We start from the raw sequence: 24,010 nt of genomic DNA on the forward strand, positions 1-24,010 counted from the left end.
GTACCCAGGCTGTATTCAGATTTCCCTGACTTTATCAAACATGTCCAATAGTAAATTGGTTTGTCCAAATCTGGCTCTATAAAGGCCCATCTCTTGCATTTGATTGACAAGTCTTTTCTTAGCATTAGTAGTTCTTTTGTTTTCTTGGGTTTTTTTTTTTCATGTATTAGAGTTTTGGTTTGTAAAGTTCTTTTGTGGGTGGTTTTTCCTCTTTCTTTGAGCTCACTCATCCTTGCCTGGTGTTTCTGTGCTTGCCTGCCCCAGGACACCCAGTTAAGAGCCAGGTTTTTTCTTGGCAGCTAAGAGCCATGTCGTTCCTGGGGATACCATTGACCCAGTTGGCTAGCAGGTGGCTTGCCCAAGGAATTCTTCACAAGGCAACATCTTTGGTCTTTTACCTTCCGGAAAAAGCCTTAGATAGCTCCTTGGGGTGGTCAAATGTAGCTTTATTCTGTGTAACTGCATAAATGGGGACACTCCCCCTCTATCCCTAGCTTTACGTGGTTGGGTGGCTTTGATCACCTCCTCGCATGGGGCACTTTTATCCCTTTTTAATCCATGTGGACTGAAACCCCAGAGGCCTCTGCTGGTTTCCAGACCAGAGCCCAGCTGGCTCGTAGCCTCAGCCACGAGCACGAGCATTCCCTGCACGGTGTTCCCCAGGCGCAGTGACCATGTTTTGAGCACAGCTATGTCTTTCCCATCTACATGCTTTTATTAAACAATACCAAGTTGCTTGGAAGTCCGCTCACGTGATGTTCCACCTTAGGGAACATCAGGTACTGGGAGATCTTTTTTACTCATTCATTCATTCATTCATTCAACAAATGATTATTGAATGCCCACCAGGTGCCAAGCATTGTGCTTCTCTTCCTGTAACTCCTCCTGGCTTCTGCCTCTCCACGAAGCTGCATGCGCTTCTGTGCTCCTTGGCCTCAGGGAGGTTGGTCTTTCAAAGCCTGGGCAGATACTGCCTGCTAGTCACTGACCTTCCTGAATTCTGTTCTCCTAGAGTTTGAGCACCTTTAGGAGATTCTACTAGGAGTCCCGGAGAGGAGAGGGGATCGTATTTGCAGGAGAAAGAGTAGAGGAAATTTGGGGAAACAGAAAAGAGATGGGGTCTGTGGATCCTAGCATCAGTGAGGACCCATCCCCCAAGTCATTGGCAAGACTTCAAAGGAAATGGGTTGTGTGTTTCACCGGGGGAGGCTGGATGCAGGCCCCAGGTTTCTAGTCTCAGCATAGATTCCTATGCCCTGTCTGTGACACAGAAGCAGAGAGCCACCCAGAATCCACGGGACCACTATGGGCTTAGACAGTGAGGGTCTTAGAGGCAACCACTTCCAGTAGGTTCCATGTGAAAGTAACCAGAGTGAAAAAATCTCAACTGGTTATAGTTCTTAAACACAGACAAGACAGAGCAGCCAGAAAAGAGCCAGAGGGGGCTTCCCTGGTGGCGCAGTGGTTGAGAGTCCGCCTGCCGATGCAGGGGACGCGGGTTCGTGCCCCGGTCCGGGAAGATCCCACATGCCGCGGAGCGGCTGGGCCCGTGAGCCATGGCCGCTGAGCCTGCGCGTCCGGAGCCTGTGCTCCTCAACGGGAGAGGCCACAACAGTGAGAGGCCCGCGTACCGCAAAAAAAAAAAAAAAAAAAGAAAAGAAAAGAGCCAGAGGAAGAGCATCGTAGGCAGAGGGAACAGCCATTACCAAGCTCTTGAGTCAGGAGAGAACTTGTAATGGAGGAACAGAAAGGAGGCCAGCATGGCTGGGATGTAATGGACAAGGAGAAGGGTACCCGGTAGTGAGGGGGAGTTATGCTAAGGTGAGGCATTTCAAGTACCCAGGGCACAAAGCTTAAGGCGGCACTTGCTCTCAGGTTCATGGCTCCCTGCCTCAGCCTAGTCCAGGCCTGGAGAAGGCCAGATCACTTAGAGCCTGGTAATAAGTTATTTTAATACATTGGGGAGCCATTAAAGGATTTTATGCGGTGGAGAGAATGATGTGATTAGGTTCACCTTTTGACAGATCACTCTGGTAACTTGTTATGGGAGAGCTTCAAGACAATCCCACAAAAGGGGACTGAGGACCATGGCCCTGTCATTACCAAGTCTTAATATTCATTTTTCCTCCTGTCCCTCAGACCCCATTGTGGCAACAGGCTCTGATGTGTGGTGGTGCTTGGGCCTGGGGAAGAGAGATCTGGCTTTGGAGGTGGGTGTGTAAACATCTGCAAAGTCACGTCAGGTAAGGATCCCTGGCAGGAGCTTGGGGGCTGAGATGAGGACAGGCCTGAGCCCCGCAGCTCACGGGCCAGACTCCCCCACAATCCCAAACCCCATCTGAATTCCTGTTACTCTGGCCCTTTAAGAAAGGAGCTAGAACTCAGGCTAGCCTGAGGCTATGGTCTCCGGGGAACCAAAGGACAACAAAGGCATCAGAGATTTGGGGGATAAGGACAGATGCCAATCTGGTAGAGCAGGACTGGGGGTGGATTTCTCATTTCTTTCTTCCTCTGGCCCCGCCATCACCTCTTCCAGCCCTGGCTCTTCTCCACACATTCTTGCTTACAGGAGTTTCTTAGTTGATTCTCTTGAATTTTTAGGTGAAAAAAAAAATCAAATATTCTGCAAACAGTGATACTTTGGTCTCATCAAATTTCCAAACTTTCCAGTTTTTCTTTCATTCTTTCACCAAGTTGCTTTGGTGCTTGCTTCTGCAAGCCACTTGAATTTTTTCTTTGTATTCTACCTATATAGAGTTTTTTTTTTTCAATGCCCAGAGAAAATAATTTTACCACCATCTGTATCAGGCATCTAGCTATCTAGCTATCTATTTCTGGAATTCAGTAAACTAATCTGTAGATTCACATTTTCCTTTGTTTCAAAAAAATTTTGTTGCATTTTTTATTCTGTTCCAATAGCTTTGTTTCCTTCCTCAAGTTTATTAATTAACCATGTGTTGCATCTACAATGCAGATTTCTGTATTTATATTTTCTGTAACTGTTTTAATCTCTCTGGTTTTTCTTGGAACTCCATGTAGTTTTGTGTAGAGTTTTCTATGTCTGAGACTGGCTTTTAATTCACAAAAGATTTCTTACAGTTATTTAGATTTTAAGTTATATTAGTTTATGAAAGTAACATTGAAATATCTAGCTTTCATTAAGTTTTAAAATTTAATTTATAAATATTGTAATGTTATTAATGTATCTAATATACTTTCTAGAAAATGAAAACAACTTTGATTAACTCAAAATGACAGAACAAATTTATTTCTCTTATACATCTGGTTCCAGTTTTACTCATATTTATGAAGTTATTAAACATTTAATTTGCATTTTATAAATTTGATATATTTGATTTTCCATTTTCATTAGTTGCAAACATCTCTTTAAATTTTTATTTTTTTGGCCACGCCACGTGGCTTGCGGGATCTTAATTCCCTGACCAGGGATTGAACCCAGGCCACGGCAGTGAAAGGACAGAGTCCTAACCACTGGACTGCCAGGGAATTCCCTAATTACAAATGCTTATTGAGCAGGTTGTAGAGTCATCTGCAATTATAAGAAATAATACAGGGAGATCCCATGTACCCTTTATCTAGTTTCATTCAATGGCAACAATTATTGTACAATATCACAACCAGAGTACTGACATTGATAAAATCTACCTATCTTATTCATATTTTCTCAATTTTACTTATACTGGTGTGTGTGTATTTAGTTATATATAACGGTATTATATGTGTAGGTTCTCATGTCCAACACCACAGTCAAGATGTAGAACACAAGGATTCCTCTTACAGTTCTTTTCAGTTACACTCATCTCCCTCCCACCTCCTCTCCACTCTTCACCTTTTGTTCCCCACTTCAACTGCTAATTTGTTCTCTGTTTCTAAAATTGTGTCATTTCAAAAAGTTTATATAAATGAAATAGACTAAGTAACATTTTAGGATTGGATTTTTTTTTCTTTTTTTTTTTTTTGCGGTACGCAGGCCTCTCACTGTTGTGGCCTCTCCTGTTGCGGAGCACAGGCTCCAGACGCGCAGGCTCAGCGGCCATGGCTCACAGGCCCAGCCGCTCCGCGGCATGTGGGATCTTCCCGGACCGGGGCACAAACCCGCGTCGCCTGCATCGGCAGGCGGACTCTCAACCACTGTGCCACCAGGGAAGTCCTAAATTGAATATTCTTAAACTTAACCTTAAACATGGAGAGAACAGTTGGCTAGCTCATGCAAGCTGAGGTTACTGGTAGACAGTTTAATACCTGTAATACCATCTCAGGTTGCTTAGAGTGAGGAGATGTGAAATTGGGACGTAGACTCCAGAGCTGTGGGTGACCCCGGTGATCCTACCCATAGCAAGGAAAGGCGCACTGGATGGTAATTTAGGGTCACTATGGTAGCAGGGGACTCTAGGTCCTTCCCTTCAGATGGGACTGTTTGCAACCCCCTGTCCCCTGCATGCAGTCCTTTCATCATCACTCAATCATTCCTCCTGTTTCAGGTAAAACTACAGCACACACATAGCATGAGTTTCTAACTGATTGGATTCGTCTAGTTTGTTTAATGCCTGACTTCTGTGTCTGGCTATTGGCCACAGCATCAATTCTCATGACATTCTAAAGATGGAAGATCTTAGTCGGGGGTGTTCAGGAGCATGGACGTGACAGTCAGGCTACATCTGGATTAGAGTGAGTTCCAACTCTGCACATAGTAGCTGGTTCCTTGGCTAAACCTCAGGTTATTCCCCTGCAATAAGGGTAACAATCTCCATCTGAAGGGGCTGCTGCAAAAATTAAATTCATGCCGTTTATATGGCAAACTTTGTGTAAAGAGTAGTTATCTTCATTTTCATAAGGCTTTACTCTTTGTCACTGATTCGTTTTCAACTTTGTTGACTCCAGTGTTTGCTGCTTCTGTGATGAACATGATTGCCTCCTTTATGTCTTTCTATCCCTCTGACAGTTCACTTTCATGTCATTGTTGGTTTATCCATTGTGACATGGAAATCAGGCTTTCTTTGATTCCCCTGGGAATGTGAAGTAGTTATTAACTGAACTTTCTTCTCTTTTCTCAAGAGAACTTTCCAATATACCCTTATCCTCTTTTCCTATTATGCTTTCTTTGTTGTTGTTTGTTTTTGCTGTAGAAATTCTGCATATCCTGCTGCTTTTTGTTCTGTTTGTTTATCTCTGACTGGGACCCATTCAACGCTCACCTGGTATTTGTCCCCAAAGCGTGTGGGTGGATGTGCCTTGATTTCCTTCCCCATTTATCTTGGCGTCTCTTGGTAACCTCCACCCACAAGTGGAGGCCTTCGTGCTGATACTTTTTTTTCTGTTCAGCCTCCAAGTTATCTGAAGAGGGTGTGGTGGAAACTGGGTTCATGGGCAGCTTTCCCCTGACAGCTTTGTTTCTGAGTCTCTCTGAATGTGCTGAAGTCCTCTCTCACGGCCCAGCTCTCAAGGCTTGTGTCCTGGGTTTTTGGTTGGTTCCTTCATTTTGGGGAGAGATGGCCACTCTGCTGAGAAAGTTGGGCCTTTGTTTTCTAAGTAGAAGCATATCCTTCCAGGTCATGTGTGGTCCATGGCTGCTCGGTGGTCTTGCCTCTCAGCCTCACCCTAACCCTAACCGCCCATCATGGAAGCCTGGTCAGATAAATGGTACCATTGTGTGCCCCCTCAGCGTTCTCTCAGGCCTAATTCCACTTCAGTTAAGCCAGTGTGGAGTGTGGGTGGGGCTGGTGGAGTCAGAATCCAAATGGGTGTCCCTATTCTTCCTGCTGCCTTTTGCCCTCTACACCCCCAGGGGCCGGATGCCCCTCCAGGCCGGAGGCTGGGGCAGGGGACCTGTTAGGCCTTCAGAATCTCTTCTTACAACCAGGGCTGAAAAGGAGACTCACCTCCCTGAGTTCTCTTTGCACTTGGTGTTGTCTTTATTCTAGATCCTTTTTATTCTTTTTTCTTTTTTATTTTTTTTTTGCAGTACGCGGGCCTCTCACTGCTGTGGCCTCTCCCGTTGCGGAGCACAGGCTCCGGACGCACAGGCCCAGCGGCCATGGCTCACGGGCCCAGCCGCTCCGCGGCATGTGGGATCTTCCCCGACCGGGGCACGAACCCGCATCCCCTGCATCGGCAGGCGGAATCTCAACCACTGCGCCACCAGGGAAGCCCAAGATCCTTTTTATTCTTGAAAAACTATCCAGAAAGATAGTTTTTGTAAATGTGATATAATACCACCATCTTTTTAAAGAAATACTCTGGAAAAAACTGTAAGAGAGCAAAATGCATCTTAATTTTTCTTCATTTTTCTGTTCCCAGCTTTTCCTACCTGGCCTTTTGAGGGACACTCTCCCTGTGGCCTTGCCCATAGCCTACTGCAGGGCCCACTCAGACTGTCCCGCCCCTGTACTAAAACCTGGGTCTTCAATGCTGTTAACTCAGGGGCCCGCTTGATTCAGGATGATAAAAGGCTTACATTTCAGCACCTTTCAGGGAAGAGGAGGATTTCAACCCTGGTCTCCTAGATTATAACAGCCCATCCTACACTGTCTGATGGGAAGTATTTCAAATCGTATTTAAGGTGGTGGGTGCTGGAGTCATTTTTAGATGTAGCAAGGTAGTATAATTTGATGGCCTGCAAATCACCATTCTAGTGTCTACCCCGCCCTGTTACCCAAAGGCTAGTACACCTTGTCAGTGACCCTTTGGTGTGAGTTGGACCTCTTTGCAGGTTCCATAAATATGGGTCAAGGAAGGGCAGCGGTGGTCAAAGGGTGATGAAATTCTTGGTGTCCAGAAACTTCCTATTTATTCCTCTTTTACGTTCCTAGGGAGGGGAACAATGAACCGGAAAATCTGGTATCCCCACGACCTAGCATATAGGAGCCACCTCAAAGTATTTGCCAAACTTAATTGATCCTAGGAGACAGCGTGCTCTCCGGGGCAAACCAATCAAGAACACGCCTCTGTCGTTGCTGCCATGCCTCCTCCGGGCCGCATGGTGGCGCTGCGCCTCCGCCGAGGTCCGCGACGCGGACTCCAGGGCGCGCAGGCTTCTGGGGAGCCTCAGAGCTGCGGCGGCGACGCGCGGGGCGCCTGCGGTGAGTGCGGCGGGCGGGCCTGGGGGCGGGTCGCCCCGCTTGCTGGCTCGCAGCAGGCCTAGCGCTACCCCCGGGCCTCTCGCTTACGGGCCGGGGAGTGTCGATAGCGTCGGCTGAGCAGGCCCGAGGCGGCGGCGCGCGAGCCCGGGGACAGCGAAAGCGAGCGCAGCTGGGGCCGGGAGACCCCTAGCTGCCCCACTACTGCCCTGCCTGGCGACCCTCGCCACGTCCCTTCCCCGCCTCGGAGCCCGGCTCCTCTCCGATAGGAGGAGAGGCCTTGGCCTTGGTCTAGGGTGGGCCCGGGAGGCGCTCTGATCGCGGCCGTGTCCGTTGCCCCGCAGGTTCTCCCACCTGTCACCCTGGCCCTTCTCTGCTTGGACGGCGTCTTCCTCTCCTCAGCCGAGAATGACTTCGTGCACCGCATCCAGGAGGAGCTGGACCGCTTCCTGCTGCAGAAGCAGCTGTCAAAGTAAGCTGGTGTGATGGTGGCGTTGGGCCCTGGGCTGCTGAAAAGGTCAGGGTTCGCCCAGAGCCTCCTGTGCCCCTTTGCCCAGTGGTGCATCCAAAGTAACGGGCTCGCAGCTGGCTCTGACCTTGGCCTTTAGGTTTAATAATCTGCTCTCAGGCCTCTCCCAGCTGCATCTTTCTTTTTTAAAAAATTTTTAATTATCTATTTTATACATATTAGTGTATATATGTCAATCCCAATCTCCCAGTTCGTATCCCGCGCCCCCCCCCCCGGTGTCTCTACATGTGTGTTCTCTACATGTGTGTCTTTATTTCTGCCTTGCAAACTGGTTCATCTGTACCATTTTTCTAGATTACACATATATACATTAATATACGATATTTGTTTTTCTCTTTCTGACTTACTTCACTCTGTATGACAGTCTCTAGATCCATCCACGCCTCTACAAATGACCCAATTTCACTCCTTTTATGGCTGAGTAATATTCCATTGTATATATGTATCACATCTTCTTTATCCATTCGTCTGTTGATGGGCATTTAGGTTGCTTCCATGACCTGGTAAATGGTGCTGCAATGAACATTGGGGTGCATGTGTCTTTTTGAATTATGGTTTTCTCAGGGTATATGCCCAGTAGTGGGATTGCTGGGTCACATGGTAATTCTATTTTTAGTTTTTTAAGGACCCTCCATACCGTTCTCCATAGTGACTGTATCAATTTACATTCCCACCAACAGTGCAAGAGGGTTCCCTTCTTGCCACACCCTCTCCAGCATTTATTGTCTGTAGATTTTCTGATGATACCCATTCTAACTGGTGTGAGGTGATACCTCATTGTAGTTTTGATTTGCATTTCTCTAATAATTAGTGATGTTGAGCAGCTTTTCATGTGCCTCTTGGCCATCTGTATGTCTCGGAGAAATGCCTATTTAGTTCTTCTGCCCATTTTTGGATTGGGTTGTTTGTTTTTTTAATATTGAGCTGCATGAGCTGTTTATATATTTTGGAGATTAATCCTTTGTCCATTGATTCATTTGCAAATATTTTCTCCCATTCCGAGGGTTGTCTTTTCGCCTTGTTTACGGCTTCCTTTGCTTTGCAAAAGCTTTTAAGTTTCATTAGGTCCCATATGTTTATTATTGTTTTTATTTCCATTACTCTAGGAGATGGGTCAGAAAAGATCTTGCTGTGATTTATGTCAAAGAGTGTTCTTCCTATGTTTTCTTCTAAGAGTTTTATAGTGTCTGGTCTTACATTTAGGTCTTTAATCAATTTTGAGTTTATTTTTGTGTATGGTGTTAGGGAGTGTTCTAATTTCATTCTTTTATGTGTAGCTGTCCAGTTTTCCCAGCACCACTTATTGAAGAGACCGTCTTTTCTCCATTGTATATCCTTGCCTCCTTTGTCATAGATTAGTTGACCATAGGTGTGTGGGTTTATCTCTGGGCTTCCTATCCTGTTCCATTGATTTATATTTCTGTTTTTGTGCCAAGACAGTAATATTGTCTTGATTACTGTAGCTTTGTAGTATAGTCTGAAGCCAGCTGCACCGTTCACTTGTAACCCTGAGCATCACCCGAGACCGAAGGGGCCCAGCACTGGAAGGGGAGTGGGGCCAGTAGCTCCCTGTCGTAACCTCTATCGGCAGGTCCTTTGCAGTCAGCCTGGGACCCAAGGGGGCAGAGGGAGCCTAGTGTTTAAGCCACCGTTAAACCGGGAGTGGACTCGGTGGGGCTCAGGCCTGGGGGCTGCACCTGGAGCCCCTGCTCAGCACCCCTTCCCGTTGCTCCCCAGGGTCCTTCTCTTCCCCCCACTCTCCAGTCGCCTCCGGTACTTGATCCACAGGACAGCAGAGAATTTTGATCTTTTGAGCAGCTTCTCTGTTGGGGAGGGCTGGAGGAGGAGGACGGTCATCTGTCACGTGGACATCAGGTGTGTATCCTGCCTCCTTGGAGGCCCCTCAGCAGCTGTTTGAGCGGGGGGCGGGGGTTGGGGGCTGGTCGGTTGAGCTGGTCGGTGTCTGAGAGGGAACCAGGGCCGGGAGGCCCCAGGCCACCACCTGTGTCCCCAGCCTCAGGGGCTTAGAGTCAGTGCTGCTTTCTGCTCCAGCAGCGGAGTAGATGTGCATTGTCTGTGGAATTCCTTTAGCAAATTCAGCTTACGCACGCACGCTGGGCCAAAAGAGAGAAAGAGAGAGTGGTTTAAACAGCGAAGGTGTCTGCCCAGCGTTGCTCTCAGTGAGCTTGTGCCCCGCAGAGGCCACGGAACGTGCGAGTACATCTGGGCTTTCACTCACCTGTTTCCACGTGCCTCTTGCAGGATCTTATCATGATGACTATGATCCTAGCTTTGAAAGTTACATATTTTTTTAATAACGCAGTTCCTAAATGCTAGTACGCACCTTACCCTGTGAGTAAGCGAAGACTCGGCGCTCTCATATTCGGTTTATAACACTGGAGGGAGAGCTGACTGCTTCGGGCCTGTTCAGGGCATCCAGCCTCCACTCTGATGCCTTGTTAAGGTGTTCTTGAGGGTCATTTTGGCTTTGGTTTTTGCCCAAGGCTGACTTGAGAGCCTCGTGCCTGAATGGCAGGTCGCTCCAGTAAACCATTTTCCTTGGGGCCCAAACACCGCCCTGATCACCGCCTGCTCCTGCTGCAGGTTACCCGGTTCAGATGGGCTCTCTGGCCCCTGCCGCCCTCCTGCTTCCCACCCTAGCAAGTACCGAGGTCCGAGGTCCACCTCAAGCCAGGGAGCGGCTGCTGGTCCCCGAGGAGCGCGGGCCGGCCGGTGGCATCGTGGACGCAAGCCGGACCAGGCTTTGTATGTGCCCCGGGCGCTGCGCAGGCGAGAAGAATGGGCGCCCCTCCCGGCCCCAGGGCTTCAGGGAGATGCTCCAGCTGGCGGGCTCCCAGAAGAGCCCGATGATATCTGTGCCGGGGACCGCACCTCCGATCAGGAACTTCCTGTGTTGGCGACTCAGGCAGCAGAGGTCCGAAAAGGCCGTAGCAAAAGTGAGAACGAGTCACTGCCAGACCCAGTGGCCACTGAGTCCCCAGGGCCAGAGGATCACTCAGGGACGGGAGACAGGTCGGAGTCGGACACACAGCCTGGGCCCGGTCTGCAGCCAGACTTGGAAGACGGGAGTGGGAGTGAGCTGGAGAGGAGCCTGGCGGCAGAGAAGGAAGAGGACGAGGTGGAAGAGGAGGGGCCGGGCAGCTGCTCCGAGGAGGACGATTACAGTGAGCTCCTGCAGGAGGTGATGAGGCTCTTAAGCCCGGAAAAGGGAGGGCGGAAGTGAGGTGGGTGTAGTCGAGGGTGGATGGGGGCCGAAGGTCATGGTGTGGAGGGGTTGGGGGGCGGGTGCTGGCTGAGCAGGCCTGGGTGTTGGGTGATAGGGGTCCCTTAGGAGATGTGCGGGGAGGGACCCAGGGGCCTTGCCCACAGGAGTCAGGACTGACACTGCAGAGGGCAGGAGGCTCAGGGTCTGGGATCAGGGGTGTGGAATTCGGTCCCAGCTCAATCATGTAGGTGCTCTTCGACTGTGGGCAAGTCATTTGGCTTTTCTTAGTCTCAGTTTCCTCATCTGAAAAAATAGCAGGTAATGATACACACTGCCCAAGGTAACATAGATGTGCCCATGTTACAGAATGCACTGCAGATGTTGGTCATGAAAATCACTCTTCTGCCTGAAGCTTTGTCTTACAGATCTTGTACCCTTGGAACTGTATGTCATGTGTCCGCCCCTGAGCCTGGCCGCAGTGTCAGTTGGGAGGGCGGGCATCCTGTATCGCTATTTTACAGATGAAGGATGGACGCCAGAAAGCCTTGCTTATTATCACATCATTAATGAGAGAGGGAAAGATCCTGGGCCTGCCCAGCTCTGTGACTCACTGATGGCAACTTGGGGCAAAATTACTTAATTCGTTGACTCAGCTTACCCGTCTGTAAAGTGGGCCTATAGAATAGGGTTTTCGGGATTCTGTGAAACATGATGTGTGTCCGTGCCAGTCACCCAGTGGGGACTCCCCTAAAACTCATGCTTCTCCATCTTCTGGCCCAGTCTGCCATCCTGCTGTCTTTCCCAGACCCCTACCCGGGGTGCTCACCTCCCTATCTACCCAGAAGCCTGCAGGACTCTCAGTGTGTGATTTTGAGAGCAGTCATTTGGAGTCATGTGTGTCAGAGCTCCCCTCGCTAAAGGGTCTGATCTGTCCCAGATAACGGACAACCTGACCGAGAAGGAGATTCAGGTAGAGAAGATCCACATGGACACGTCCTCCTTCGCAGAGGAGCTGCCTGGAGAGAAGGATTTTGCCCACGTGGTGGAGATCTATGACTTTGAGCCGGCGCTCAAGACTGAGGACCTGCTGGCAGCCTTTTCCGAGTTCCAGTGAGAGGCTTCGGGGAGGTGGGGAGGAGGGGGTGCCAACTTCTGGAGCCAGCCCTTTGTTGTGGGGGACAGTTGCCTGCCCCTCCCCCGGTGCCCAGCGCTCTAGAAAGAAAGGCAGAAAGTGGCTGTGGTTGCTCTGGGCTCCATCCTCCTGGGCAGTTGGCTTGCTGGCCGTGACTTTGTGGAGGAGGAGAGCTGACGTTTCGGTTGCAGACACTCTCCAGAGGCCCGAGACCTGGTCCTGCTGGCACCGGGCAGCAGATCTCCGTCCCGGTCCCCCCACACCCACATGGTGGCCAGGACCCGGCGGGGCCCCTGCCTCCCCTGCTCCACTGACCGTCGGTCAGTCAGCAGGATGGGGCCATTTCCAGGCAGGAACTATATTCCTGGGGTGAACTGGGCTTGAGCGGCCCTGGGGCAGGGTCTGGTGGAGATGGGAGATGGGGATATAGTGAGAGAAAGATTTCTCTTGTTTCCCGGAATTCCTTGGGTCCAAATCCAATCTCTTCTCCTTTTTTCTTTTTCTTTCTCCAAATGCTCATTTTCTTTTCTCCAGTCCCCCTTCTCTTTTCCTGCTTAGGCTTTAAAAACATCCCTTTCTTCAGGGCCCCCTTTCTGACTGCGTCCCGCACAGCCTCCCCTTCCCTCCCCAAGCCTGAGCTGGTGGACAGCTCGAGGGGCTCATCAGCTCTCCACCCCTGAGGGCGGAGCCAGACCGGGGCCACTGGTGGTTTCCTTGGCCGGCGTGGCAGTGCCACAGAGAAGCCGTGGGCCCCGGGACTGCTCTGGCTTCCCACGGGGCCCAGACTCAGGGGTGCTTTCCTGAGCAGCAGAAAGAAAGTCGAACAGGGGCACTTGCATTGACACGCTTGTATTAGGTCCTGTGCCCACCACACAAACCCTTTGCCTGCAGCCTCGGACCCCATGCCCTTGGCCTGGCGTGACGGCACCGTGAGGAGCCCCCTTCGCCCTTGGCATTGTGTTCTACGAGCTTTGCATCCTGGCTTCCTCAGTTCCAGGAGTGGGGGGCCCATCCGACCACGGGGCTGGTGTCTCTTTCTGAGGCGGACTGTCTGGTCTTCAGAGGAAGTCTGCGCCCGGCGGCCGTCTCCTTCCCAGAGGAGACGGAACGAGTCTTGGGCTCAGAGTGTTTGGGGGTTGGAGGTGGGAGGGCACTTCCTGTAGCAGGAGGGCTTTTGCCCATTTGCTCGCCTCATCACTGTCTCTTCCCCGGCAGAGACAAGGGGTTCAAGATCCAGTGGGTGGACGACACACACGCGCTCGGGGTCTTTCCCTGCCTGGTTTCAGGTGAGGCGGGCCCTCCTCTGATTGCCGTTGGGGAGGGCGGGAGCCTAGGTTTCCCTGTGTGGGGATCCCCCAGGTCAGGGTGCAGGCTACCCTGAGCCGGCGGACTGGCAGGGTGTCTCCCAGACCCTCCAGAAGTCCTGGGGGGCAGAGCAGGAGCCGGGCCAGGAAGCTCACGGCCTCGCCTGTTCATCTTCGTGCCTTCAGTTCGGAGGTTTCAGATTCAGGTGACCTTTACTGAGCATGTAGGGCCAAGCCCTACGGACTAACACATACTAAATGAAAGCATATGAAGGCGCCATGTTTTATTTTTATAAATTTATTTATTTTATTTTTGGCTGTGTTGGGTCTTCATTGCTGTGTGCGGGCTTTCTCTACTTGCGGTGAGCGGGGGCTGCTCTTTGTTGCCGTGCGTGGGCTCTAGGCGCGTGGGCTTCAGTAGTTGTGGTGAGCAGGCTCAGTAGCTGTGGCTCGCGGGCTCTAGAGCGCAGGCTCAGTAGTTGTGGCACACGGGCTTAGTTGCTCCGCGGCATGTGGGATCTTCCCGGACCAGGGCTCGAACCCGTGTCCACTGCATTGGCAGGCGGATTCTTAACCACTGCGCCACCAGGGAAGTCCCGAAGGTGCCATTTTTATAGGTCAAAAGCATTCAAATACGGCAATTTCATACGGTTTGAGCAGATGCGTCTCATTCCGTTTTCAGTACAGCACCAAGAAGTAGGTCAGGTGACCCCTATTTCACAGATGGGGAGACTGAGTTCCCTGGATGTCAGTGTGTGGTCAGGGTTACTAAGACTCTTGGCGTCAGAGCTGGGGAGGCCAGCCAGCCTCCTGGCTGTAGCCCTGGACGGTGCCCGTCCTCCGTCTTGGCCACTTTCCGGAGCTGCCCCTGCCACGCCACTGCTCAGTTTGGGTGTATTTGTAAAGAGTTGGTACCCCGCCGCCCTTGGCTGGCTTCTCACAACAACAGCTTCTGAACACAGAGCTGGGAGTGACCGTGGCCGGGGTGGGCCCAGTCCTCAGGAGAGCCTGGGGTTTCAGGGAAGGGGGGCAGTGTCTAGAGAGCAAGAGGACTGGGGCGAGGTAGGGGCGTCAACCCCAGGGAGGGAGCCACTGAAAGAGAGGCGGGGGCAGGGGGAGGCCCAGAGGCTTTCTGGTCCGCGGAAAGGAGGAACAGTGGGCTAGGCGTGGCCACGGCTGCCTTCCGGGCTCCACCAAGCTGTGTGGCACGGGCCGGCCACGTCCTGGCCCCAGTTTCCTCATCCCTATGGCGGCTTGGACCCGAAGCCCCTCCCAGCTCTGACCTGCTGTGTCTGTTAAGTGGCCTGAGTGCTCCAAGACCTGGCACAGCTTGGGGCAGTGAGGGCACGTGCCCTGGGAGGGTCTCGAGTGGGGGAAGGGTGGCGTTTGTTTTAAGCTCCCGGGCTTTGGAAGGCGGGGGCCTGCCTCTCCTGACGTCAGAACTGTAGGCTCCCGCGGCTCCCGACTAGCCCGGGGCGGGAACGTGGAAGCTGGGCTCCGAGCGGGCCGTCCACCTGAGAGCGTGGGTGGCCCCGTGCAGGTCTGCGGGCTCGGGGGGCGAGGCCAGCTCATGGGGCAGCCCTGTCCCTGAGCTCTGAATGGGTGTACAGAGCAGCTGCGTGGGCCTCGGGGTGACACTCGTGCTCCTGGGTCCTGCGGAGGCCTCAGCAGGAGGAAGAGGGCACGGCTCCAGATCTGTTGTCTTTCCACAGCTGCTGAGGCCCTGACCAGGGATTTCTCCACGCTCAAGATCCGGCCCCTGACGCAGGGAACCAAGCAGTCCAAGCTGAAGGCCCTGCAGAGGCCAAGTAAGGGAGCCTGTGGTCTGGGTGGGAGGGCTGTGCACGTGTTCGCTTGGGCGGGGCGGGCCCTTCCCTCTGATTCCCTCCCCTCTTCAGTTCTCTGCTTTAGGGCTCCTGGGCTGCAGTGGCCAGTGGGGTGCTCCTCCCCACCCCAGGGGGGCCCCTCAGCAGTGCTGTCTGCCAGCTGCTCTGTCCCGGGCTTGCCCTCCGCTCACACCTCTCGTGCTGTGGCTCAGGGGGAAGCTTGGTCTTTCTGTGCGGCCGTGGAAGCCATGTTTTGCTGTAGGGTAAAAAGCTTGGGCTTCCGTGTGATCCTGGCTCTGGTACTTCTGTAAGTTGGCCTTGAGCAAGTCACCTAACGTCTGCGACATAAGCACTGGGGTGAATGAGAAAGCCTGGCACACGTGCCCGCAGCGGTGAGGGGCACACAGGAGATGCCGTATAAGTGACATCTCCTCCCCTTTCCTCTCCTCCTTCCAGAAGCGCGAGGGGCGCGTTAGAGGCCAGTTTTCCATGGCTGCAGAGCAGTGGCTGGCCAGACTGGCCTGGGAGAAGCCTGCTGAGGCCGTCCACATTCTTGTGGGTTACGTGGGCTTTGTCCCAGACTCCTTGGGGACAATAAACATCCTGTCTGTTGACCCAAGAGCTCCAGGTGTCCCATCCTGATTTGCTTTCCCTAGGGGTAGACAGGATTAACACTGCCGCCACAGAGAAACAGGGAGGGCGCAGAGAGGTGATAGGATTAGTCAGGACCCCACAGGGGGCCTGGAGCCCTAGGCGGCCCCCTCTCACCAGCATCTGGTCATGCTCTAATGACCTCTGAGGCCGCTGTGTTGCTGGGAGGAGAGGCCATAGCCTTGAATTCAAGTCCGCACCCCATGGGGCTTTCCTTTTAGAGCTTCTGCGTCTGGCAAAGGAGAGACCACAGACAAACACAGCCGTGGCCCGGAGGCTGGTGGCCCGGGCCCTGGGGCTCCAACACAGGAAGAAAGAGCGGCCTGCCGTGGAGCCTTCCCCGACCCTGAGGCCCTGAGAGGCCCAGGCGGCTTGGATTGGCGCCCCCCGCCCCCCTCCTCAGCTGGGGCCCCAACACCGCAAGCCTTTACACACACCAGAGCAGCCCTGAGCCATCCTTGGGGCGTCACTGTGGGGCACGGGGGGCTTTACCTTGATCTAGTTCCAGAAGTTGAGAAAAAAATAAAAATGTAAGAATTGTTAACGTGATTGCTTCAAAATGGGATGGTCTGCCGATGGACACTAGGGGGCGCTGTTCGCTTCCCATTTGAGACCTGCTCTCCTCACTCTAGTTGACTGGGCTCGAGGATCCAGCTGGGCCTCGAAGGCATTTTTGCGCAGAGCCTGCCCAGCTTGGGGGTGTAGGTTACACCTGTTGTGTGACACATGCCCAGTCTCCCCCAGAGCAGCTGTGGGCTATTGGCAGTGCTGCAGGCACCCCCCCTTTGGACTGGTCCCAGTGTTACCAGTGGTGTGGGTTACACGGGTGGGGGTGGGGGGGGGGTCCTTGCGGAAATAAACACGAACAAGCCAAGAGGCGAAATCTGAAATGCCCGCCGAGTTCTCTCCCCTCCCTGGAACGGCGGGGAGGGCAGCTTTGTGCGGACAAGGCCCCAGCACACTCATCTTTCCGGTTTGGGCGGAGTTGGTGCCGAGCGGTCCTGCCTGGCGCTCTGAGGTCATTGTGGACCCCTCGATTTGCTGGGCCACAGCGTGCTATGACACGAGAGGGAGCTCTGCGCCTGGGGGGAGAGTGGCTGGCTCGGGGTCCACCCTCACTGCACCCCGGGGACCCATGATCTACTTGACTCCCCCTCCCCCAGAGCCTGAGACTTAAGTCTAGGTGTCCCATCTGGTCCTCACACAACCACTGTGGCCCTGACACATTTCACTAAAACACAAGAGCTGAAGAAAGGCTGAGGCCTATGTTTCTGTGGATTTTCCTGACCTCCTTAGACCGCGGCTCTCGGCAGGAGTTGCCCTTCCTCTGTGGTGTGCGTTGAATGAGGCCCCTGTGGCCATGCCGGACGGGAGGGGCCCAGGAACTCAACGTTCCTGCAGGAGAGCACATGTAAGGGTGCCAAGCTCCCTGACTGCCGACTAGGGAAGGGAGCTCTGCTGCTCAGGGGCTGCAGGCAGAGGCCCAAATGAAACACACATGCAGGTCATAAATCTTTTATTCCAAGTTTCAAGTATGTGTAAGTGTCTGTGGTGACACATGGCGATCGGTAAGTGTCCTCATCACCCAGGACCCTGGTTATAGCACCGTTGAATCAGTTACAGAACTGGAAGGACAGAAAGAGAAGTCACTTACACAGGCGGGCTGCTTTTCTTCTGAGCTATACTTTCAAAGGCCCAGATGCCCAATATGAAATGCCACTAAATTTGTGTTTCAAAGTCTGTGAAAATAGAATATAATAATAGTATCTTGAAAAATAAGAGGACACGGGGGCGTGTGGGGGAGAGAAGTACCAGCTCTGAGCTCACTGAATCAGAAGACGTGTGGCAGCATTATTTATATGTGTGGATAGAATAGAGGCAGTTTGTTTAAGTGGAAGAGAAGTCTAGATACTCCAGTTGGCTGGAAACGACCTAAGAGGAGGAGAAATGGGAATCATCCAGACTCCTCGGGTTGATCACTCACGTTGCCAGCATGTAACTTGAGAAGAAAATGGCCCCATGGTATCTGTGGTGAGCCAGGCAGGTGGTGAGACTCGGAGTGGACTGTGCTTAGGATGGGACAAGCTGGTGACAACCTGTGCGCTGGGGTCCTGGACAGGATGGCTCTCCGTTGGCACTGCTCCCACAGCCCCGTGGACAAGCCCCAGCCCCAGAGGCCTTCCCAGCCTGCAGGTGTCAGGAACACGCCTTCCTCGCCTTCCTCCTGAGCCTCGCCGGGGCTGCAGGCGGGCCGGGCTGGATGAAGGGGAGCAGGGCGAGGCTGTCGGTCGTTGGGGAAGATGCACTGTGGCCCAAAGGCAGGAGGTGACCATGTCACTGCTTTACCGCGTGGAGAGCTGGTTATTTATGAGTCCACTGAAGTGTTCAAACTTTTTTTCTGTCTCTTCACTGAAGGAACCACCTGAGGGGTGGGCATCAGGGAGACAAGAGTTTGGCAAACCGGATGCACAGGTCACAGGGTCCCTGGGCCACCACCCTCCTCGGGCGGCCACCTCTGTGTGACACCCCCAGGGCAGCGACAGGTGCTGGCCATCTCTAGGGCCAGGCCCATGTCAGCTGCTCTGTCAAAGTCGAGTGAAGGAGCGACTAAATCTAGTGCTTTTCGTTTTCTCCTCCACCGAGGGCGAGGCCATCACTTTTCCCGCTCAGCCTCCCCTTTCGGAACCCAGGTTGTGTAACGCGAGGAAAAGCTTCTTTACTGGCAACCAGAAGCCACAGTGGTTGACTAGCTTCTAGCTCTCAACAGGAAAACGATACAGAACCTGCAAATTGCTGGCGCCCCCCATTTTTGAGGTCTCATGCGTAATGAGGTGGTAGCCTCAGCTCCAGCCCTGAAATAGCTTTGGGGTCTATGCTGGGCCGGCCCGGTTTCTGCCCCGTCCTTTCTGCTTAGCCAGAGCTGGCTATGAAAACCCGGTCTCCATCCAGGCCTGTGGTGTCTACAGTGTCCTTCCTGCGTGTGGAAACGCGAGGCTGGCCCCATTCCCTGAAGTCTTCACCCAAGTTAGGAAGCTGCTCTGGCTCCTGGAGAAAGTGGGGCAGCTCTTGCCTGTCTCCTGGAGTTGGGCTGCGGCGTGGGGGGACCTGGCAGGCCTGAGGCGCTGTGCTCCCCAGGAGGGCCCGGGGGCCTTACCTATGTGGCAGTTGTACATCCAGATGCGGTGGCCGTCATAGCGGGTCCTGCACTTCATGATGTTATTGGTGTAGTCGGACTCCGCCACCTCGTAGTTGGGGTTGATGACGACCTGGGGGAGAGTCTGGTTGGAGGGGGTCCCGCCCCGGCCACCCTCCGTCCCAGGCCCAGCTGAGATGCTGAGACCAGGCCTGCCCCCAGAGCCGGGCTGACCTCATGGAAGGGAGCAAGCATGGCCGGTGCTGTGTTCCAGGAGCAGCCCGGTGGGCGCAGAGCTGGTCGGAGATGAGGTCGGGGGGCGGGGGGCAGAGGAGGGTGAGGCCTGGAGGAGTGAGACCTCCGCGCACCTCTGTCTGTCTCGGTGTAATTCACACACACACACACACACACGCTCTTCATGGCCAGTAAGCGTAAGAGCGCGCACACACACACACACACACACACACACACACACAGTCGTACCCCCTCCTGGGTGCGCTGGGAGGTCTGGTACAGAGGCAGGAGCTGGGGCCTGGGGAGGCCACGGAACGGCTGTTGAAGGCGCCAGAAGGGAGCCGGGGAGTAGGATGTGCTGGGAGGGGTGGGGGCAAGGCCCAGGCACTGTGGGGAGTTGGAGGGGGGCTGCCCTGGGTGCTGGAGACGACACTGCTCCCGGCGCTGTGACATTGGACATGTCCCTTCTGCTCTCCAGGCCTCGGTTTGCTCTAGGGGGTCCCCAAGCCCTTCCCGCTCACCAGTGCAGGGCCTGGGCTCTCGGGGAGACTGGGCCTGCCTTGTCCCCCTTCCTCTGCGTCATCCTAGGAAAGAGGGCACAGCCCAAAGGAACAGGGGCAGGAAGACGGTCATTTTGAGGGGGCTTCTGAGAGCGGACAGAAAAGGGGGATTTGGGGTGAGGAACCCAGAGGAGAAAGGGGAGGGAGGGGGAGGGGGAGGGGGAGGGGGAGGGACAGAAGCTGGGCCTGGGGCTGTGGGCGAAGGTATGGAGGACACAAAGGAGGCTTTTCCCGAGGGCCCTGCCACATGTGGAAGGGCTGAGAGCCCAGGGAGACAAGGGGGGCAGTGCTGCCCTAGGTCAGTGTGATGGGGGAGGGGTAGCCTGCTAGTTAAGGCCCATTCTGTAGGTTTGGGGCCCTCAGGACCTTTCCCTCCAGAAGGGCCTGGGTGTGACCCTTTAGTAGGCTGGTTGGGCCCTGCCAGAGCTGCTGTGGGAAACGGGCCAGTGGGAGCCCCCAGCCCTGCATCCTGGCCAGTGCAGGCCATGCTGGGGGCCCCAGGCTACCACCGTGACTCTGTGTCTCTAGGTAAGGCTGGTCAATGTCCCGCTCTGGGGTGACCTTACTTTTCTTTGATCTCTTTTCTACCGGACAACCTTAGCTGTCCCCTGCCCCAGCCCATGCATGGCTCATAGACCAGGACGGACAAACCCCCTGCACCAAGGCCCGGGCAGCCCCTTGCCCATGGACAGCCGTGCCCTGAGGGAGCCCACCCAGGTGTCCCTGTGGGGTGACCGTGTGGGTAGTAGGGGCTATCAGGGCCTGCTTGACCCACTTGGGTGCACAGTCCCATCAGACTCTCAGATATATGGTTTCCAATCTTGTGGGGATCACTGGCTTTAGTTCCTTAGACAAAGGACCTGCTGTGGTTTACAACAGCGAAGATGTGGAAGCAACCTAAGGGTTCATCAACAGGTGACTGGATAGAGACGTGGTACATATATATACAATGGACTACTACTCTGCCGGAAAAAAGAATGGAATTTTGCAACTTTCCACAACATGGATGGACTTGGTGGGTATTATTATGCTTAGTGACATAAGTCAAAGAAAGAAAAATACTGCATGTTATCACTTCTATGTAGAATCTAAAAAAATAAAACAAACTAGTGAACATAACAAAAAAGAAAGACTCACAGATACAGAGAGCAAGCTAATGGTTACCAGTGGGGAGAGGGAAGGGGCAAGGTAGGGGTACAAACTACTATGTATGAAATAAATAAGCTACAAGGAAGGATACATTGTACAGCACGGGGAATCGAGCCAATATTTTCTAATTACTATAAATGGAGTATAAGCTAGGAAAATATTGAATCACTATGTTGGACACCTGAAACTAATGTAATACGGTAAATCAACTATACCTCAATTTTTAAAAACTTGGAGAAAAACCCACAAACAAACGAAAAATAAATGAATTGGCAGTGGCCGTGGCAACCTTATATTGAAAAGAAAAGATCTGCTGTGGATCCAGGAACCTAGTAACGCACTGAGCCCTGCCTCTGAGCCTCTGTGCACAGGCCCCTCCGGATGGAACGCCACCTCCTCCCCGGCCTGGCTTTCTCCTGCCGGGAGAATACTGGTGCCTGCACTCGGGTCCACGTGGGAATGGAGAGAACCGGTGACTCAGGCCGGGGCTCTCACACGGCTAAAGCTCCACATCTATCACAAGGGACAGTCTTTTCCATGAACATGCCCCTAATGAGTTAATTTGCTACTTGTATAGTTTAGGAGTCGAGAACACAGAATACAGAGTCATGTGACCTGGGTTGGCCTGGCTGTGAAATGCGGGTAATGGTAACACTCATCCCTGGGGGATTACATGAGACCATGGGTTCACAGGGTGTAGGCAGGTTCTGGCCCATCACCGATCTTCAAGGAGCCGCAGTTATTAAATAGACATTGTCAGAATACACGATGCTACACGTCCCCCAGGCAAAGGGACAGCAGACCTCAAGCATACACAACCACGCATGGAGTACGTGCACAGACACAGATATTCAATTTTTAAAATAGAGAGCACTCTGCTCTTCGGTCGGTCCTCTCCAAGTCTGCGGTTCTGGGCTTGTGGGTGGAAAAACGCTTGGCTGTCTGATTTTCAGTCTCTGAAACTGACCAGGGAAACTTTCAAAACCCCTCTGTGGTCACTTCCCTGCAGGTGTTGGTTCCTCCCACGACTGTCTATAGGGTGGGGACCGTGACTGGGCCCTGCGCTGGTTGAATGCCCCCTTAGGAAAGCTTTCAACACAGCTTTCTGGTCGCCCACTTGCCACCCAACCATCAAGCTTGAAAGCAAGACGGGTGGGGATGTGGGAAAAATGAGAAGGCGAAATGAAGCCTCCACAGGCAGGAGTGCATCTGTGCCCCAGAAGGGGAGATGCTGGGGATACAGTGCCCCTTGGCCCCTCCACCAGTCAGGGCCCTGGCTGGAGCCTGCAGCTATATGCAGGAAGGTGGGAGGCCAAGCCCTCTTAGTTCCTCCTCAGGGCGGGCCTTCCCCCTGGACAGCGCATGTGGAAGTCCTGGGAAGTCTCCACTCAGTCACTGGAAAGGCTATCTCTAGTCCCTAACAGCCTACCATTATAGATTCATTTCTTTGCATTGAAAATTGCCCCCTCTGCAGATCCTCTCCTATGGGGCAAACGTTTCTGGGAGAGGCAAGTCACAAACACTTGGGAGTGAATGGCTCTTTGTGTGACTGCTTTTAGCCTTAACAGCACAGAGCAAGGCAGGGTGAGGGCGCTGGGAGAGATGGGGTGAAGGTGAAAGTACAGCTCCAAAGGACACAAGAGGTGTAGGTCGCCTTAGAGTCTGTGCACAAATTCCCGGCCTGAGGACCAAATCTGGCCTTCAGATGCATCTTGATTTGCAAGCACCAGGTGTCAACAGAATTGATGTCTCAGGAGGTCTGCAGTTCCCCACCGGTCTGCATATCTCACATACCTAGGTTACCTGGGTGACAGCGACAGCCTCCGAGCGTAGGACTCTGTGCACTTTAGATGGCCTGGCCTCCATGCGTTTTCTGCCTGGGCACCATCAGAAGGAGGCTACCCACCCACTTGCTAAGGCAGAGACACCTCCTCCCATCAGCGGGGGCCCGGAGCCCCTTCTCATGCCCCTCACCTGGAACAGGTAGTCTCCAGGGGGTACGTCGGTGATGTCGACCCACTGGCAGTCGATGTCATGGCGGTACATGTCCCAGCAGCCCATGGTGATGCCCTGCTCGCCGAAGTTGGCACACTCATAACTCTTCTGGATGTCTGAAGGCAGGGGCAGAGGGAAGCCCAGTCACCACGCACCCATGACCCCTCTGCCGGAAGAGGCTTCCTCTGCCATCTGTGCCACCCTGCCCACAAAGGGCCCCGAGCAGCCCTGCTGGGTGGGTGACATCCCCAGACCCCACCCTCAGCATCTCTCTGTTCTCCCAGGCCGACAACCTTGGCTTCACCTGGGCTCGGCAGCCCATCCCTTCCGTGCTCTCCTTTTGATGGAATCCCTCCCTCTTTCCCTACCCACAACCCACTGCTCCCTCCTCCACGAAGCCTTCCCCGGCCACTCTGGCCCACCTTGGCCTCTCCAAGGACTATCAGCCTAGGCATGAAGCGTGTGCTTATCTGGGTGCGTTTTTGGTGTTTATTGTTGAGCTTGATGCTGGGGTCATCTTGTCTCCCTCTGGGGAATCTGCACTTGGATGTGGACTCAGGTCTGGCTTGTTTCTCTGACCCTTCCTGGGTCAGTCCATTGTCTGGCATGTGGTAGGTGCTCAAAACCCATCTGCTGTGTGATTTCCTGGTATGTCAGGGGCCACGTCAACCACTGACAATTCGCACCCATTTATCGAGAGGCTGCCTCATCTGGGCGCTACTCTAAGCTCCGGCCATGCTGACAAGGGTCATCGAGTCTCCCCTGGGAGAGCCTGGTCAGGCCAGGATGGCAGGTGCGCGCACAGGTGGTCACGGTGCAGGCGTGGCAGCTGACTAGGGGTGTGAGCGCGGTGCTGCCTCTGCCTGGGGCAGTCGAGAGGGTCTGGGAACCTCAGAGTGAGGGTTTAACTTGAACCTGGAGGTAAGAACCAGTGTGGCGCGGCACTTGTGTTGGGACCCAGGGAGAAAATGCTGTGGCAGCCAGAGTGGGAGGGGACTGCGTGTCAGGTTCACGGGTTTGGGCCTTACCCGGGAGGCCACGTGGACCCACCAGTGCCCATCAGCATAACTCTGGGGACCCAGGTGCCTTTATAGCCAGGCTTTGCCTAACCCCCAGCCCCAGGCTATAGTCATGGGATCCCCAGTGAGGAAGGTCGCAGGGAGAGTCAGCAGTG

General features: G+C 53.5%; 3 protein-coding genes across 3 annotated transcripts in view; 1 reads left to right on the forward strand and 2 right to left on the reverse strand.

Moving 5' to 3' along the window:
- ENTPD4 (ectonucleoside triphosphate diphosphohydrolase 4) overlaps positions 1–24,010 on the reverse strand; it is a 424,151-nt gene that overhangs the window by 244,263 nt on the left and 155,878 nt on the right. The window lies entirely within an intron of this gene.
- On the forward strand, positions 6,842–16,236 carry R3HCC1 (R3H domain and coiled-coil containing 1; the record flags this gene model as incomplete). Its single annotated transcript, XM_082842360.1, has 9 exons — positions 6,842–6,858; positions 6,923–7,100; positions 7,442–7,569; positions 9,364–9,501; positions 10,231–10,828; positions 11,790–11,962; positions 13,200–13,270; positions 15,001–15,096; positions 15,987–16,236. The coding sequence occupies 9 exons, from the start codon at positions 6,842–6,844 to the stop codon at positions 16,121–16,123; spliced, it is 1,536 nt and encodes a 511-aa protein (XP_082698486.1). The 3' UTR covers positions 16,124–16,236.
- LOXL2 (lysyl oxidase like 2) overlaps positions 18,108–24,010 on the reverse strand; it is a gene marked incomplete at its 3' end in the record, with an annotated part of 101,383 nt that continues 95,480 nt past the window's right edge. Inside the window, exons 12-14 of the mRNA XM_082841991.1 lie at positions 22,816–22,952; positions 18,920–19,031; positions 18,108–18,187 (exon numbers count right to left, since the gene is read on the reverse strand). Of these exons, the coding sequence (XP_082698117.1) occupies positions 18,108–18,187; positions 18,920–19,031; positions 22,816–22,952 (329 nt within the window). The remainder of the gene's footprint in view (positions 18,188–18,919; positions 19,032–22,815; positions 22,953–24,010) is intronic.

This window comes from Leucopleurus acutus (genome assembly GCF_964270905.1).
Source record: "Leucopleurus acutus genome assembly, chromosome: 7".
Classification (NCBI taxonomy): domain Eukaryota; kingdom Metazoa; phylum Chordata; class Mammalia; order Artiodactyla; family Delphinidae; genus Leucopleurus; species Leucopleurus acutus.